The following is a 17134-nucleotide window of genomic DNA, read 5'->3' as shown; positions in this document are numbered from 1 at the left end:
AATTTTGTATTGTATGTGAAACATTACATGCTAAGACTGTACAACACTATTTTACATATACAGCCAAAAAGATGCCATTTAATTTGTGGTGACCTATTTATCTATACAGTTCAGTGGCTTGTGTGAGATTTTCTTTTTATTTACATTACGTTCATAGAAAGATAGCTCTGGAGAGGCTAAAATCAGAATGAGTGTGGTTTATCAGTTTCACTCACTAAATGTCTGAAAACACAGGCTTTTACAGGATTAAATGAAAAATCTGAAATAATTCTCATCTACACTTTGAAGTGATCTGCTTCGAAGAAATGAATGATCTGCAGATGACTACTAAGGCTGTGTGATTTATTCATTTATTTGTATCGACTTTGTAAGTGGCGGAGCAGAGACAATACTTGTGACCTGATGAAAAGAAGCTGAGTGTGCACAGGCGGGCCCGAGGTACATCCCGCCTGTCTCTTGCAGAAGGGGACAAGAGCAACCTGTTTCTGCTATTTAGTGGTGGAAGAATTTCACACCCGCCGCTCTATGTCAATCATTTAGGTCGTGAGTGACACCACACACCTAAATTCACGAGCTTTCGGGGGGGGACGATCGAGACAAGCACAGTCACAAGCTGGGGGGTGTGCAGGCAGCCTGGGCAGCTGCGCGCAGCCCTCGCCTCCCTCGCCGCCGTCCTGGGCGAATTTGCGCTTCCAGCCCGCAGCGGGAAACGGAGCGGCGATGTTTCCCGTTAACCCGATACCGCGGCTGCCTGCGGGGGGGGACGGTGCCCGCTCACACCCCCGGCACGGCCGCGGGAGGCTGTTCCCCGCCCCGCTCCGCACCCCTGAGGGCGGGGAAGGGCCGCAGCCCCTGCCGGGGGACAGCCTGCGGGACGGCGGAGTGGGGGGGCATGCGGGGGAGAGGTGGGAGAGGAGAGCCAGAGGCAGGCAGAGAAGGGACGTTCCCTCCCCGCCATCGAGGGCGGGAAAGTTGGGCGAAGAGGAGGAGGAGGGCGGCCAGCGCGCCACGCCGCCTTCCCCGCTTCCCCGGCCCGCTCCGCCCGGGGCTGCCGGTCGCGGCCCGCTCCCCTCCCCAGAGCGGCGAGGGGGCAACGTCCTCCCACTCGCCGCCCCCCCCCCCTCGCCCCCGGCCGGCTGCCGCCCCCGCTCCGGCCCTACCCCTCCTCCGCCCCCCCTCGCACCACGCACCGCCCCCCCCCCCCCCTCCGCCGGCGGAGGTGAGGCGAGGCGGGGCGCCGACTGCAGCGGCGGCACGGGAGGACTGGGTCGGCGAGGGATCTCCGCGGAGGCCGGCTGCATCCACCACCCAGCCCGGCGGAGGGAAGAGCCATGAGAAGCAGCCGCCGCTCGAGCTGCCGCCGAGCAACTCCCCTCCGGATGTCGGCTGCCGGTGGCCTGGTCTGAGGAGGAGGAGGGAGGGAGGGACGGGGCCGTAGCAGCGGCGGACTGTGCAAGTTGCGCTCTGCCCTTCTTCTTCCCGGGCCCGTCTCCTACCCGCGGAGCAGCATGCGGACTGGCCTCCGCGCTCCCTCAGATGTGCTCTGGCTGCCGCCGCTGCTGCCGCCTTCAGTGCATCCTGCTGCTGGCAGCCCTAACCCGGGCGCTGGATGAGACGGGAGGGGGGAGATCGCTGCTGCGGTTCCGCCCGCTCCTTCATGCGGGCTTCTGCTCCGGCGGGGGTAGCACCGCCGCCGCCGCCGCCGCCGCCGCCGAGGAGGAGCCGGCCTGCCTTCCCCCCCGCCGCCCGCCGGGCTGGGGCGCTCCCCCCGCTCGCCCGCCCGGGGGGCCCGCATGGCGTGCTACCTGGTCATCAGCTCCCGGCACCTCAGCAACGGGCACTACCGCGGCATCAAAGGCGTCTTCAGGGGACCGCTCTGCAAGAAGGGCGCTCGCTCGCCGGTAACTGCCACCTCCTCGCTCCCTCCCTCACTTGCCCCCCGCACGGTAGGAGCGGTGCGGGCGGACGGGTGCGCGCGGGGCCGTGGGTGCCCACGCAGCGGGGCGGCCGGCGCGGCGCGGCTCGGCGCGGCGCGGCCCGGCCGGCGGGGGGGCGGCGTTGGCCCGCCGGGCGCGCGGCGCGTGGGCGCCGGCTTGGTCCCGCTCTGAGGGGCGGGCGGCGTGGGTGCTGCCTCGCCGGGCGACTCGGAAAAGTTTCTCCGCCGGCGGCCGCCTGCGTGGGGCCGAGGGGACGGGGCTGGGGAGGCGGTGCCGGCTCTCCGCCGCGGGGCAGGGGGGCTGCTGTTGGGCTGCTGTTCTCCGCGGACCGCGTCGCGGGCTCACGCCGGCGGCAAGGCTAATTTCTGGCGCTCCGCGGGGAAGTTGGAGGCTGCTAGAGGGGAAGGCGCGGTGTCGGCTCCAGGTGTCGCGGTTTAGTACTTTGTCCAAGGTTCTGACGCTGCGGAGGAGGGGGAGCGACCGACCGCCGGTTTTCGGCTGGAAAAAAAAGGAACTCGCGCGTTTGGGCTGCGGCGTGGTGCGAACTACCTGTCGAGACCGACATGGGGGCAGAACACGCGTGAAGTTTGGGGAGGTCCTGCGGCGACCAGAGACCCGTCGAGCTCCCGCAGACGGTCTCTGTGAGTCGCTAAAGGCGTTTGGCAGGGGCGAGCGGGTGTCAGGCTGCGGGCGGGCCGCCGCCGGGCCCCTGCGGCCGCCGGAGCGGAGGGAAGCGGGGTGCCCGGGGGGGGGGGGGGGGGGCCGCCCCGGGAAGGGCGCCCAGGCGGCGGCGGAGCGTCGCAGCCTCTCCCCCGGCTATCGATGGTGGTAGCAGTATCGCAAACGCCTCCGCGGTCGCGGCTGATGTTTCCCTGTCAGTGTGGCGGGTCTCCGTATGTGAAATGCTGAGGGGTAGGGACCCCCCACCCTCCGTGCTGGACTTGCGCAGCTACCAGGGGCACCTTGATCCCAGCGGTGGGACTCCCTCCGGCTTCGGCAGTGCCGGGGTGTGCCCCGTAACGCACCTGCACCCCAAACGCCTCTGGGAAACTGCTTGCGACGCCAGAGTCTCCGCTTTCTGTTGCTTGACTTTCCATGACGGAAGGGGACAAGTATTTCATTCTACTTCCCAAATCCCTCCTGTGTCGTACGCCGGCACTCTGATACAGCACCTACAGGTTCTTCCCTTGTACTGCTGTATCTCTCGTGTGCAGCGTAACACAACTGCGCTGTAGGAATCATCAGTCAGACGTTGGCTGAGCTGTGTTTGTGTTCTCTGACCCGTGGAGCTGATCCAGCCTTGTGTGTGGAACCTCCTGAAATGCAGGCGACTTTAACTGAGATTCCTGTACAAAATTATAGAGATAAAAAGGAAAAGACCTCAGAGATCTAAAGTGGGAAGAAGCTTCACTGTAAATACTTTGTATTTAGTAGAAGTTTAACAACTGATCTTCAAGTTGAGGAGTATCAGAGGTATCGGAAGATATTACCCTCCAAATAGTGTTATGCTCCAAATCCTTTGCTTTCCAACTTCTTTCCCTTTCTTTCTAGCTACCTAGTGAGTATGCACACCACTCCGCTCAGTCTAAATACCTCATGAAATAAATGTAATTGTCTGTCTCCATTAACAAATCATCATTTTTAACATAGTTCTGCTACCAGCTGGGAGTAATTTCTGTTTAAATGCAAATATCAGAGAAAAAGACCAACAAGTAATTGTATTGATGTTTCTTATTGCTTAAAGTTGTATTCTTTTTTAAAAAAAGAAAAAAGGATTTTGCTTTAAATTGAAGCATCTTAGTCTGAAGCCAACTATCTAGGGTTTAGTGGACAAGGTAAAAAAAAATTACAAAGTTGAAAATAACCTCAGGCTGCTTTCACTACATAGAAATATTCTTTCACGTGAGCTTTCCAGAGTGTGAAACAAGTAGCAAGAGCACTTTATACTGCTTTTCTCTAAGATAGAACCTCCTGCTTCTGAGGTTGACAAGACCAGGAGTTGGGATGCTTTACACGGTTTGGGACTATTTCTATAGAAAGGACTGAATTTTAGCAATCCTTAGCTTTCATTCTGATTTCTTGAGGGAAAGCTTTCACTTCTCCACACACATTTCTTTATTTTTCTTTATTTTCTTTTGCTTTTTTTAGTGGCCACTCTTTGAAGCTAGTCAGGCTTTTGAGGTGATAAGCTAAGTCGTGTGGCGAGGGAGTGGTGGGCAGCTCATGGGAAAAAAAGGTACATATAAATTAATGTTTTATTAATGCTGGGTAATTGTAGCTCTAGAACTCTTTTATGTGTTTGATATTTAGCATTTACTGCTGCTTATATATGCTATTTTCATATTTTCTTATGAGAGTCCAGATTTTAGGAGAAAAATAAGGGATGCTTAGTAAGCAAAGTAGATAATAGTTTGCTATTAAATACTGAAAGCAGTGATTCTCTAGAGTAAGCTGCATGTGCCTACAAACCTACAACTTTCCAGACCATATCTTTCTTGCTCATCAGTGTGTATGAAGTTGGGAACAGTGAACAGCAAACAACACCTAGATATATTTTTGCATTATGGAAGCAGGAGTCCTGCATGCTGAGATTTAGTATTGACTGAGGTAGTAAAACTGTTTTAAGCATGAACACCGCCCCCCCCCCCCCCCGTACAAACAAACCCTCCAACTATTTGTATTTTCAGTAAGCTATGAGTATGAGTTAAACTTGGGATCACTTCTTGTACTTAAGAAGGAAGTCTTAAGCAAGTGTCATTTATTTGTATTCCCTGTGCTGTGCTTGTATTTAATACTTCCTGATTCTAACTTTGAAAGATACAGGTTATGTCTTGCAGTCATTTTTAAAATGCTGAACCTGGGAGCAGCCTTGAAGATTTGATTTTATAGTTTGCACCTTTAAACAACCTTATATTTGTATACCATGAGCTATCGTACGCACAAGTCTACATAGTCTTTAATAGATAACATGTACCTTTCTATATTTAAAGTGTTCTGTATTAACAGACCATGAAATGTCAGTAGACTTAAGGCTATGCTTTAAGAAATGAGAACAGTGGTGAATATTTTAAATACCTTTATCAAATTTCATGGCTATATGAACAAGGATTTTTCAGTCTGGATGTTTCTGTAGTATTTATTTAGCATACTTTGCTATTATTGTGTCAGAAACAATTCTGGTCCTTCCTCCTGGTGTGCAGAAAGACCTTTAGCTGTAGCAGTACTAAGAGGAACAAGAGATGGAGGACTGCAAAGATAATGCACTTCATTTGTGCATGTGGATGTGTGGTGACATTGTCATAATACCTTTTTTAAAATTCTGCCTTTCCTTTGCCCACTTTCACATGTTGAAAAAGGGACTGGCTATGAATGCTCTGAAGCTGGGATCTGAAGTTGGTGGTAATGAATTCAGAAAGAGTGGAATTAGAAGCAGTCACCAGTGAATCAGGTATCAATGGTGGTATGATAGATGTCGACGAGGAAGAGAATGCTGAGTTTAAGCACAGTGACAACATTACTGAGGATAAAGGACAGTTAGCCGAAAAAGGAAGCTGCTTATTTTAGAGACCTGACTCTGTGCTTTAAGGTTTTTTATTTTATCTGGAAAGTTATGTTCATGAATGTATTACGAGCAAGTTTTCTGCCTCTGAAAATTTCTATTTAATGAAATGCATTATGATACAGAGATATTACATATACTTCAGAATGATGATACTGTCTACAGGATTTTTGAGTCCTGAATAGATTACATTGATCAGTGTACTGGTTTTAGGTTTTGCAGTCATGATAGATACACTGTAATATTCACCTGCAGCCAAACCTGCTCAGAGGTTTACTGCCACACCTCACAGGCCTAGCAAAGCTGGCACTGAAAAGGACTCAGCTGTGAAACTTTCAAAGAGAATCTTCCAGGATACAGCAGAAAATGGTACTGGGAATTCAGCAGATGGCCCCCTTGCTTCTGAATCATTTCTGAGCCAAGGATGTTATTAGGGTACACTGTTCTGCTTGCGGCTTTTTAAGGTGAGACATAAACAAAGTCTCGTTTACCACTTGTTATTTAAAGATCCCTTTGTATTTTGAAGGAAATAGAAGACTCAGAAGACCCAGTGCCTTAGCCAATTTCTGACTTGGCTAATTATTTTTCTTTGGTTGTTCTCTGCAGCTTCAGCTGAATACACTATTTTTCACGTACTTCTCTAAGCTGTTTTCTAATAAGGCTGTCAAACAGCTGCTCCCTTGCACTCAGTGCTTGCCTAATTTCTTTGGGGGGTGGGGAGTCAGAAATCCTTCTCTATTATACAGAGCTACCTTTTAAAAAGCACAGCTCTCACCCCATGTCCAGAGGCTCCAGTAGTTCTAAATAAGTACATTGCAGGTACTTGGAAATAATGACTGTTTAGTTGATACTGAGCCACAAGCATGCTGTTCCAGCACTAAAATAACTGTAACCAGGATGGAGTAGCACCTTGTTACTCTCTGTAGCAGATAACAACACTGGGCACTTGAAAACTTCTTAGAAAATTTAAGCATGTTTGAGGACAGAGGGACCATACATAGAGAACAGGAGGGCCGTGGCACCAGCAGCTTTCTCCATCTGCCTGAGGCTAATGGGGAAATGCTAGCACAACCGAGTCTGCCACATTTTTGTGTTTGCCACCAGTGAGGAGAGATGTATGCCAAGCACAGTTGTGAGAAAGCAATTTAAAGCTAGACATGGTGAATGGACATGGTGAATGTGTGTCATGTGAAATGTGGTCTAGGTGGCAGCAGGTTAAAAGGAGTATCCACTGTATATCTGGGTGATTAGCTGGAAGACCAGATAACTCATGAGTTTCTGATCATAACCAAGTCATCCCTCAGCACTGTGTCTTCACCCTCAGCAGCACTGAAAGTGGAGAGGAAGGGTATGCTCTAGGCAGTACCAGAGAAAATGCATGGGAAATAATATTTCAGGTAAGAAATGTAGTATAAAGGGACCAATAATGAACCAGCAGCTCCAATAAATAATCTAGTTTGGGTAGTTTCTATGAAAGAAAAGGGGGAAAAAACCTCAACTGTACTAACAAAAGAATGTGGAAAGAAAAAGAGGGAGAAATAGGAAAGAAAATGGAAAGTGGTACTTTCACTCTTCTGTGCCAAAAGTCTCTGGCAGCTGCCTCCAGCAGAAGTGGCCACCTGCCAGGGGGGATCCTGCACGCTCTGCTGAAAGCGTGGAGCTGGCTTACAGAGGTACCTGCCTTACCCAAACTAAGGGAAGGCACTCCTGCTTAACTATTTCTGATCTCATCAATTCCTGGCACTTCGTGTCTCAGAGTGGGCTCAGTGTGTTTCCTACCAACCCTAATGCATCCACCGTGCTGGAGGATCTGAGCATCCCTGCAGCCCACACTCAACCTTGCGGCGACTTATTTCCTGATTTTGTGGTTCCTATTATTGTGCTTTCTGTGCATTTCTGCAACACGCGAGAGACGGAAAGAACTTTCAGAAAATATGAATGTCATTTTAGCCACATGTAGCCTTGCTGCTCATGCCTTGTATTAAACCTGGTTTTGTGGTATGTACCACTTTTGAGCATACTTTGTTTCAGTCAGTGGGTAGCACTTTGTATATAGCATTACAATTAAATTTAATCATCTTCAACCAATTTCTGCTGGGGCCATTTCCTTCACCCACAATTAGCAGTGATGTTAAACAGGTGCTTTATGTTTGACAGTGCCTTTCCAGCATCCTAATATTTTTATTGCTCCCTCAATGGAATTCTTAAAACCAGATCCATTTCTCTCTTATTTTACATGTGGCGATGCTTGTTTGTCCATTACTTCCAGAGTTATTGCTGTTACATCCATTTGCATTCTCTCTTTCATTTCATATGCATTTTACTCACCCAGAGCGTAGCAGTTTAGGGTTTTTTTTTTATTCTGCACTGTGTACAAGTTTGAAAACGGATGTAGAGACCTAGTGTTTTTGAAACAGGTGCTCCCTCGGATAGTGGGTTGAGCTGTTAACCAGGCTCTAAGCATTAAAGGCTGTTCCTCTGTCTGTTCCTGCCCTGCTTACTGGACTCCTGCCCACACGTGCTGTCCATGGTAAGTGCTCGCCTGGCTGTCCTGGGGAGGATGCTCCAGCTCATTCCTCCTGCTAAATGAACGTTTTGTTTTGACCACTTAATGACTAAATAAAGTGAGTGGCTTTGTTTATGCAAATACTTTCATTCGAGATTAGATTCCTTACATAAAAACCGTGGTCAAAAAAATCTCATAATCTGAAGCTACTTATTCCCTGCCAAAAAGGATTTGCAAGAGCTCCCTGCAAAGGTTGCTAAATGGAGAAGGAAAAGAAAGCTTTTAAAGACTGGCTAGAGTGTAGGCATTTTTTTCCTACTTGGGTTTCCCTGATGGACTGTATAGCCTTTGGCTACGAGGCTTGAGGCTTTTTTGGTTTGGGGCTGGGGTTTTTTTGGCATTTAACACGAAGAACCTTTGTTAAGTCTTTTTATTACCTCTCAATTGATTATTTTCGAAGACTTAAGTCATCATCACCTGAAAATGTCATTTTTCTCACTTGTATTAGGAAATCTGTGAGGTGTATTAAGAATAGTGTGGAAAAATATTCCCTTGAGGAAAATGTTGACTTTTCTGTATTAAAAACAGAAATTCAAAATATTTTTATCTGCCTGCTGAAATACTGTTATTTTAAAATGCCACTGTGGTACACTGCAAGAGATTTAGTTTTACTGCTTTATGTGTCTATCCACCTGTATAAGCATGGCTTCTAATACGGACATATCTTCCATGATGCCCTCAAGGTCTTCACTCTGGAAGACAGTGCATCACATTTGTTACAACACACAGCAGAAGCTGTAATCCTTCTTTTAGAGCTCAAGAGATAAGATCTTACTGTGAAAGTTTTTTACACTTACAACACTAAAAAAAAAATAATCACGGATCAGGGATAATTTATTTAAAAGGTCAAATTAAGTTTATTACAGGGTCAAGTCAATGTCAAAGAGAAGTACAGATGCATACATGGGCCTGCAGGAACCAGAATTCCCAACCTAACGTGCAGTACCGTTAAAATCCAGTTTGTCCCTCCAAGGAATTAAGCGGTCTTCACTGGGGAAAAACAGTCATTTTGCGAACATATGTGCATGCAGAAGTCCATGCATGCAAACATTTCCTAATAGCAATAAGAAGATACTTTAAAAGAGCTTTTTAGCATTCACTTCAGCAGTTGCAAACACTGTTTTTTCAAGATTCAACCAGCTCTGCTATTAGCCTTTGAACCTTCAAAACTCTGAATGAACAGTATTAAAATTACTTGATTTATGATGATAATCTGCATAGGTGACACCAGAGGCAGCTACTGTAATATTAGAGCTAGATATACAGAGTTCACTCCTGCATTTCTGTATTTTATGTGGGCACATATCACTGCTTGTCTTGTACAATCAACTACTGCGCATGAGTAACAAGATTTGTCATGGAGTATGTACACATGCCTGAAAATGCACTTCACTGCTCAGAACGTATTGTTCTGTACCCAGTTGTAAGACACTTTAATGACAGCTTTTTGTTTTTTTTATATTAGACTAAATTTATGTGCATACTGTATAAGATGTAAACATCATCATCAAAATTTTGTCCCAGTTTCATAGTTATGCATAATGATAATTGGCAAGCTGGTTCAAGCAAAGAAATAGAACTATTGCTGGGAGATTGCATGCAGCTCTGAAACAATTCATACATTAATCAACTGTAGTTGATATCAATTTTTCAATTGATGTTTTCCCTGGAACACATTCTAAAACAGATTTAGTGCATTTGTGTCAACAGAAATATTCTATCTATATTCTGCTCAGACTGAACTGGAGAGATGTATTTGATGTTGTTGAGAAAATTCGCAGTTGTAATCGGCTGTAAATCTGCAGCCTCCATTTCCAACTTAGATTGTAACATGTTAGGAAGGCTTGTGAAACCAGATCGGAAAGTGTAAGGACAGAACTTCCTAAAATACATCCTCTGATAGCAAAATATTCGGTAAATGGGATTTGGGGGTTAAAATTACAAATGAAATCTGTACAAGTACTATGATCAGATTTCTGCTAGAAGTGTAATATCTTATAGTTATTAAGCTGTTTTATGTATTTTTCATTTTCAAAGAAAAGTTTTCATATTCAGATTTTTAAAATTCTAATTTTGGTAGTTTTTTGTGGGTTTCAGAAGTGATCAGTACAAATTATTTGTCTATACTAATCTTCATTTTTTTGAACTAATCGTTACATCTTCAGTGTAAGTATGACTTTCTGTGAGGTGTGAAAAGCTCTGACCACTGATTTTTTTGGGGGGGGAGAGTGGGGCATCTAAGAAGAAACAAAAGCTGTATATTCATGCCACCCTATGTCAGACCCTGGAAAACCAAGTTCAAATCCTGGTATTTTGAGCCTGTTCTTGTGCCATTGTCTGGGATTACAAGAAGCTTCTGGTGACACATTACAGGTTGACGGGGAAAGAATCTGCAGTGATCCTCGCATCGGTTTCTTGGTGAATGTTGTGGTCCAAATGCTGGCTAAGGCAAGCGATCAGTGGACTGGATAATAATAAGGATTTCTCTGCGGGAAAGACACTGCTTACTTCCAGATGCTGCTCTGCCTCCTCCACTGTGCTGGAAGGCATTATGGTGTAGGACAGAATATCCAGGATGGCCACAACCTGCATGGCCACAGGTCTGTGCCAAACAGCAGCCGAGAGGCATACCCATCATCTCAACACAGGGAGTAGCTGCCTGGTCTGATGAGCACCAGATTAGAAATTGCCACATAACTACTGAGAACTTGTTTAGAAAACTAAATTAAAAAGCACAGTCGTGTAGGTGCCTGTAGAGCAAAAGACAAAAGCTCACAATGTGATGTGTATGCAAGTAGTTTGTGAGTACCAAATAATAAATACACATCCCATAAATGTCACTGTATACATATGCAGCTTCTCCTAGCTGTCTGAATGGTTAACTGCAGTCCTTATAAAGCTGTACTACTGCTCTTCCTTGATAGAAGTCCAGGGTTATTATGTTGTATGCATCTACATGAATGGACACTAACATTTCCCTTCTTCAGTGTTTCAGTATACACTTACTTCACTTTAAAGAAAGCACTATGAGAAAAAATAGTTTAGTGAGCCAAATGAAGAAAGATTAGGTTGGTACTATATACAAAGATTTCAAATTTTCATTGGAATGATAAATATATCCTTGGCTATTCAGTGTGGCAAAGAGGCAATGTAAGGAAGGCTGAGCAATGTTGGAGACAGTGATTTACTCACAAAATAAACAGCACTTTTAAAAAGTTCTGTTTCTGGGAGTGAGTGATAAATTTTTGTGGTTACTAATAATCAATAGAAAAATCACAGATGTGTGCTCTTTGATGCAGACGTTGTGTTCGTATCCTATAAAAAAATGACATTGAAATAAGTGTTGAATATGTAAACTTGCTGGTTTTATATTTTGTTCATTTCTTGCTGCTGAAGACCTGTTTATCACCATAGTGTATTGTATGCCATGTGGAACAGGAGTTTTTATTAGGTATATACTGTACAATATATGTGTTTTATTGCTTAGCATTATAATAAGTGTATTTTAGAAGTTAAACTTCAAAAAATACAGATGCAACATTGTGGTTATTTATCTTAGAAGTTAACCCTCCCCTCAACATAAACAAAAAATGGTCTTTAAATTTATTCCCTAGAAGACATGTCTTATTTGAAAATGATAACACTTGGTGGAGAAAGATACGCCTTTCATTTTGGCTAGGTTAATAAATCTGTGCAGCACATTTTTAGAGCTCTCTTCGTATTATTGGGGAACGAGTTTTCATTCTGTGAAGTTTAAAAAAAAAAGAGTATTGACAGCATTGGGCTTTTTATTATATAAAGCAGATGTGATGGCTGAAATAGAGGGTTATATCCATATGCCATGGAGAAATGGAGAAAGGAAAAGAGAGCAAATAAATCTAGGCTGTTTAGGGGTTTTTTTTAGTTTCTTTTTTGACAGCTGTCTACTAGTCTGGGTATCTATTCATAATATTATTTTTCACCTTAATGAATCACTGACTTTGTAGGTGATTGAATTGATATCTGTGGGTTATGGGATCAGCCTTTAAATGTTTATGTTGATTTGCCTACATGACAACTTTCATCAGTAGGGATCAGTATAAACAGCAAATTGGAAGACGTTAAAAAATTTGTTTCCTTGAAAGGGGTTTAAACAAGTTTACAGAATGACTTAACAGAGCCTGCGTAATCTTCACAGGCTATAAAACCAAAGGCAGAGAAACGTGCTTAAAATGCACAGCAAAAATGTTTTGTTTCCACTGTCTGTTCTTGAAGACTCACCCTTTAAGCTATAGCAAATGAAGCTTGTTAGGCATGTACACTTAGAAATATTACAGTAGAAAAATAGTTTTCAATGCTTTTCTTTTTAAATTTGGAGTTCATCTGTAAACTTAAGTAATAAAGACCTTGAATGCCTTTTCCCTCTACCCAAATATGGTTGCTTATCCCAAGCTTTTGCCAAACACTGTCTGAAGAATAAAATTATGATTCAAAAAAAGTATTTGAAATGTGTATTTTTAGAAACTTTTTTAACTACTGTGATTAATCATTGTACCAAGCCATACTGTAACCTTGTATAATTCCAAAAGAATCCCAAACCCACCAACACCCCAAACCACCCAAAACCATGCCCCCAAACATAACAAAATAGAGTTAGCAGGTGACATCACCATGAATGTGATGAATCACTGGCAGCCTTTCTTCCTATGTCAGCTCAGGTAAAGTTCAGATCTTGACCTTCAACTTGCCTGGGAGCCATTATAGAAATCCTAATTGGCTTCCTGATTGCCTGTTAAGAATAATAACTGATTAAGGAATTGTAGCACTTTACACAGAAGAGTTTTAAATACATAAAACATTCTGAGCTGTCTCCTTACGATAAAAGGTATGGCTGCTCGTGTTATATGTTATAAAAGAAACTCTGTTCTTTTCTATCATTGTTATGTACTTACTTAGCTATGTTTATACTTCTAATCTCTGACTAATAAGGATGGCAAATGTAGGCATTAGACAGCCTTAAAAAGATTGATGCTTTTGATTACAGCATACTATAGGAAAAATTGTAGGCTTCAAATCTCTTACAGAGTTAAGGATATGTGGTACCTGAAGAAACATAGAGGTGTCAATTTTCTGTTTGATGGTACTAATATATTTTGATAAGATCTGCATATTAAGAATGAGCCCTCAAGTTCAGTGATTTAGTACTGCAATTGTACACTGTACTTCACAGTGAGTAGAACAAACAATAAAAATGTGAATCCTTGCCTCTGCTCTGAAGGACAGTGAACAAAGACATGTAGGCATTACAGCTGCCAGGCGTGGAGACGACTTGCTTTTCAGAAATGACTGGAAAGAGGAAAGAAAGTGGGATAGTAAATGTGAACGGCGAGGTTAATTGCAAAGTAAATGAGTTTGCTACAGAAAACGCTGAGGCTCAGATCCTCAAAGGCTATGTGTGTATTAGTAAACAACACCAGGGAATGTGCCAGGCACTGAAGCTTAATCAGCTAAAGTATGAAATTGTGAGTATTGTTTCTAGTATGCTTGTGGTATCAACCAAGTACCACTGTCCCGAACATTTCTTTGAGAGGGTTTGGGAGCTAGGATAGGGCAGGGACCATTACCAGCATGTGGTTTCCATTCTAAGAGAGTTTAACAGCACTGACATGGGCTGCTCAGTAAAGGCAGATAAAAGCCTCCCTTCTTTTTTTGTCAGGCTTTGAAATCCCTCCCCTATATGGAACTTCACCTACTGGGAACATTGCCCATCCACTGTTGTTCCCCAAACTATAACTGGGCATTGAGAGAACGGTGGGTGCCATAAGTCAAAACTGTGCTGGGGAGCACTGTAAAAAAACCTGATGTTGTCAGTCATGTACTAGCGCTTGAGCCCATGTCCTGGCTCTGTTTAGTTACTAGGCTGAGGGTAGCCTGGGCTCCAGTTCCATTAAGGGTATGCAGAAGATAGGACTGTACCTTGGAGTGTGTTGGGAGATCTGAAGATTGAAGGGTAGTGGCTGGATCTCCTGACAGCAATCTGGTGGGTGGATCAGATGGTGCAGCTAGATTTCCTCACAAATACCACTACAAATCTGTCTCGTGCTCCTGACAGCAGGAGTCCCAGTAAATGTGATATGCATATGCTGACTGAAGGAGAGAAAGCTCAGCTTCACCACTTGGCAATGAACTTCAAAGATAAAGAGCAGGTGAGAGGATATTGGTGAATCATAATGAGCCTCTTGGAGTGCTTTCTGTAGTTTCTTCAAGTATCCTTAAAATTCACAGAGACCAGAATGCCCAGTGACTGTCTGTTCAGGGCAGGATTTTAGCTTGTGTAAATCAATGTATTTAATTGATTGCATTTTCCAAGGCTGATTTATGCCAGCATGGATCTGGTCATCAGATTTTATTTAGTAAAGGCATATGGTCCAAAAATGAAACCTTGTATATTTTTGCTGGACTCTATACAGTGACTGTCTTTTCTGTACTACTGAAATGCAAACAATGCTGGTTAATTACAAACCATGCTGCTGTAGCGTATATATTGATACAGTAACTATAACACCTTCCTTGCTAACGGAGCACCTCTTTGATTTGCACACTTCCCTGAGAGCACACTGTTTGACTCAGAACTTGCTCCCACATTCCTTATCCTCATAGCAGATAGATGTTCATTGAGAAGGACAATTCTGGGGTTATTCACTGCGGGATGGTGTTATACTATACATTTTAGATGCTCAACATAGTAACATCAGTGCCACTTGCTTTCAGGATCCAGAGTTCTGGTTGGAATAAATCAGGTCTAAGTAAAAGACATATATAAAACGCTTCTTATCTTTCCAGCAGAGAAAAAGCTCCACAGAAGTCAGTCACAACTTTTGCTGGATTAGAAATGCAGAGCAGTGCGTTTTTGAAATGTGAATTAGTGATCAGACTTAATATCCCAATATCAATTAATATGAATCACTAACCTAGTATTATCTTAATACCTGAATATTAAGCTAGTATCCTGTTCTCTGCTGTTACAATTTTGGGGCATAAGTGAGCGACTAGGCCAGTTAACACCAGCTGTTGACGTAGTGAAGTGATTTGTTTCCTATGGAGGACAAGTGTCATTTTCAGGTTTCTTTCGTATCTAATACACAGTATTTTATTAACAATATAAGATCAATTTTCTGGGTTTGTATGTTTAGCTGTCCTGTTAGGGATTTCTGTTTGTTTCTTTTCCTCTTAATTACAGTGTTGCCATGCTGGTAATTTCCTGTAACATGAATTTGCCAACAGTCATTATCTGTAAGGCTGCTTGAGGAGGTATCCTGCTCTTTAATGACTTCAGTGGGACCTTGCCCTTGGATGAAATAGGAGGGCTGGCATTTATCTCCACATAAGATATTCCCTCTTCACAAGAGCAGAGTGTCACTCTGCTGTTTCAGTTCTGCAGGTGAGTGCGCACCAGGGATACTGTGGGGATCTGGGTGACTGCAGGTCACTGAGTGTTGGGAAACTCTTGAGTGTGGTGCTTTGCTGGTCAAAAGGGATTCATTTTTGGTAGTCTTATTCCTTCATGTTGTTGATGTCACCATCAGGCAAGTGAGAGATGGAGGTATCTTGCTTTATTATCTAGAGCTAGTAAATATTTCCATTGTGATACTAAGTGATGATCTGATGAGTCTGGAAAATTACTACTAGAAAATTAAGTCTGGAAAAATGACATCTATGGGGATGCCAGAGCTTTTGTGAGGCTGCTTCAATTTCTCTAAATGGGGAGGATATATATGATAACTCTCTGCTGGCCCTCCTTTTGGTATGTCCTCTAGCAGTGCTATGCTACATGCACTGTGGTACCTACTAGTCACTGCTCGCTCTGTATCTGTCCAAAAGTTGAGGAGAAAACATGGAAGATGGAGCTGTGAAGGGCTGGGTTGTTCATCCCGCCTGTCTGAGATGCGCTTGGAGTTTATCATGGTTCAGCAGGCTGGGGGTGATGTGGAGAACTGCCTCGGGAAGGTGAAAGGGACAGAACAAAAGGGGAAGCTAAATATGGGAAAATACACGTTTTTTTTCCCTTGGTTTTGTTTTCATACTGATAGCATGCTAGAGAAAAGGTATTCATCCATGGCCAAAGGTCTGCAACATGACAGTAGATCTAAAATAATTGACACAAAGAAATAAAAGCTTTGGAAAACAGAATTTTGGCAATTGTGTGTGAGGATATTTTTGCTCTCTCTGTAGCTGGTTAATGAACTAGTCTGCAACTGCAGCTGGAAATAGGCTCAGCTCCCTCACTGTGATATTTAGCCTACTGGCACTGGTTTAATCCTACCCCCAAAAGAATTAAAACACAGATACAGGTTACATAGGATTTTAGTTAATTTATGTGTAGTTAGTCTGGATGCATGTATGTGTTACAGGCAATGTAAAAGAAGAAGGGTTGGTTTTAGTATGCAGGTAAGTGAACTGCCTCCCTTGCATGGCTTTAATTTCAGTGTTTTTATTAGTGTGTGTAAACTATAAACTGTTGCTCTGTTAGCGCACTGAGTGCATTTATCACAAACTAAGAGTCTGAGAAAATGCAGCTTTTGTCAGGAAAAAATGAAGAGTTCCCTTCTTCAGGTATGGTGCTGAGAATGATTTTGCGTAAAGGAGGGAATGAATCAATAGCTTTTTCAGTTGCAGGAGCACAACTTTTCATGGCAGGTATGTCCCTAGGAAGCATAGTTTTTAGGTAGGCATGTGCAATAATTTATGTCTGAGCCATTTGTTAATATTGGCAAAGCGTCACAGGTACTCTGAGTGGTTATGGCAGACTGGGGAGAAGAATGCAGCAGCAGGTTGCTGCTTCATCCCCGCACCAAGGGCTGGCATTTGTACGCAGCAAGAAGTCAGAAAGGTACACTATTTTCCCCTGTAACTAGTACAGGAATTAATCTGTGCTTCTCATAGTAGTTCCAAGGAGTTTTATGGAGCTCAGCTTTCATGATTTTCAGCAAAATCTCTTGTAAAAATGTTTATAGAAAATCCTGTCTCCTATGCAATTACTCTGCCATATGCAGTGGCACATCTTACTCATTCTTTGAACATTTTATGCTCACA

The 17134-nt window shown here is 44.0% G+C and overlaps 1 protein-coding gene across 2 annotated transcripts in view; it reads left to right on the top strand.

Annotated features, from left to right (window-relative positions):
- Positions 1 to 1205: 1205 nt before the first annotated feature.
- Positions 1206 to 17134, top strand: part of ZNF804B (zinc finger protein 804B) — a 244300-nt gene continuing 228371 nt past the window's right edge. The window contains exon 1 of one of the 2 annotated variants that reach the window (XM_052802721.1): positions 1206 to 1946. In XM_052802721.1, coding sequence (XP_052658681.1) covers positions 1794 to 1946 — 153 coding nt within the window. In that variant the 5' untranslated portion in view covers positions 1206 to 1793. The remainder of the gene's footprint in view (positions 1947 to 17134) is intronic. The other variant, XM_052802729.1, reaches the window with a different exon arrangement.

Source organism: Harpia harpyja, chromosome 1, assembly GCF_026419915.1.
Source record: "Harpia harpyja isolate bHarHar1 chromosome 1, bHarHar1 primary haplotype, whole genome shotgun sequence".
In the NCBI taxonomy this organism is placed as follows: Eukaryota; Metazoa; Chordata; class Aves; order Accipitriformes; family Accipitridae; genus Harpia; species Harpia harpyja.
Note: the sequence above shows the minus strand (reverse complement) of the source record. Positions and strands in the feature narration are given on the sequence as shown.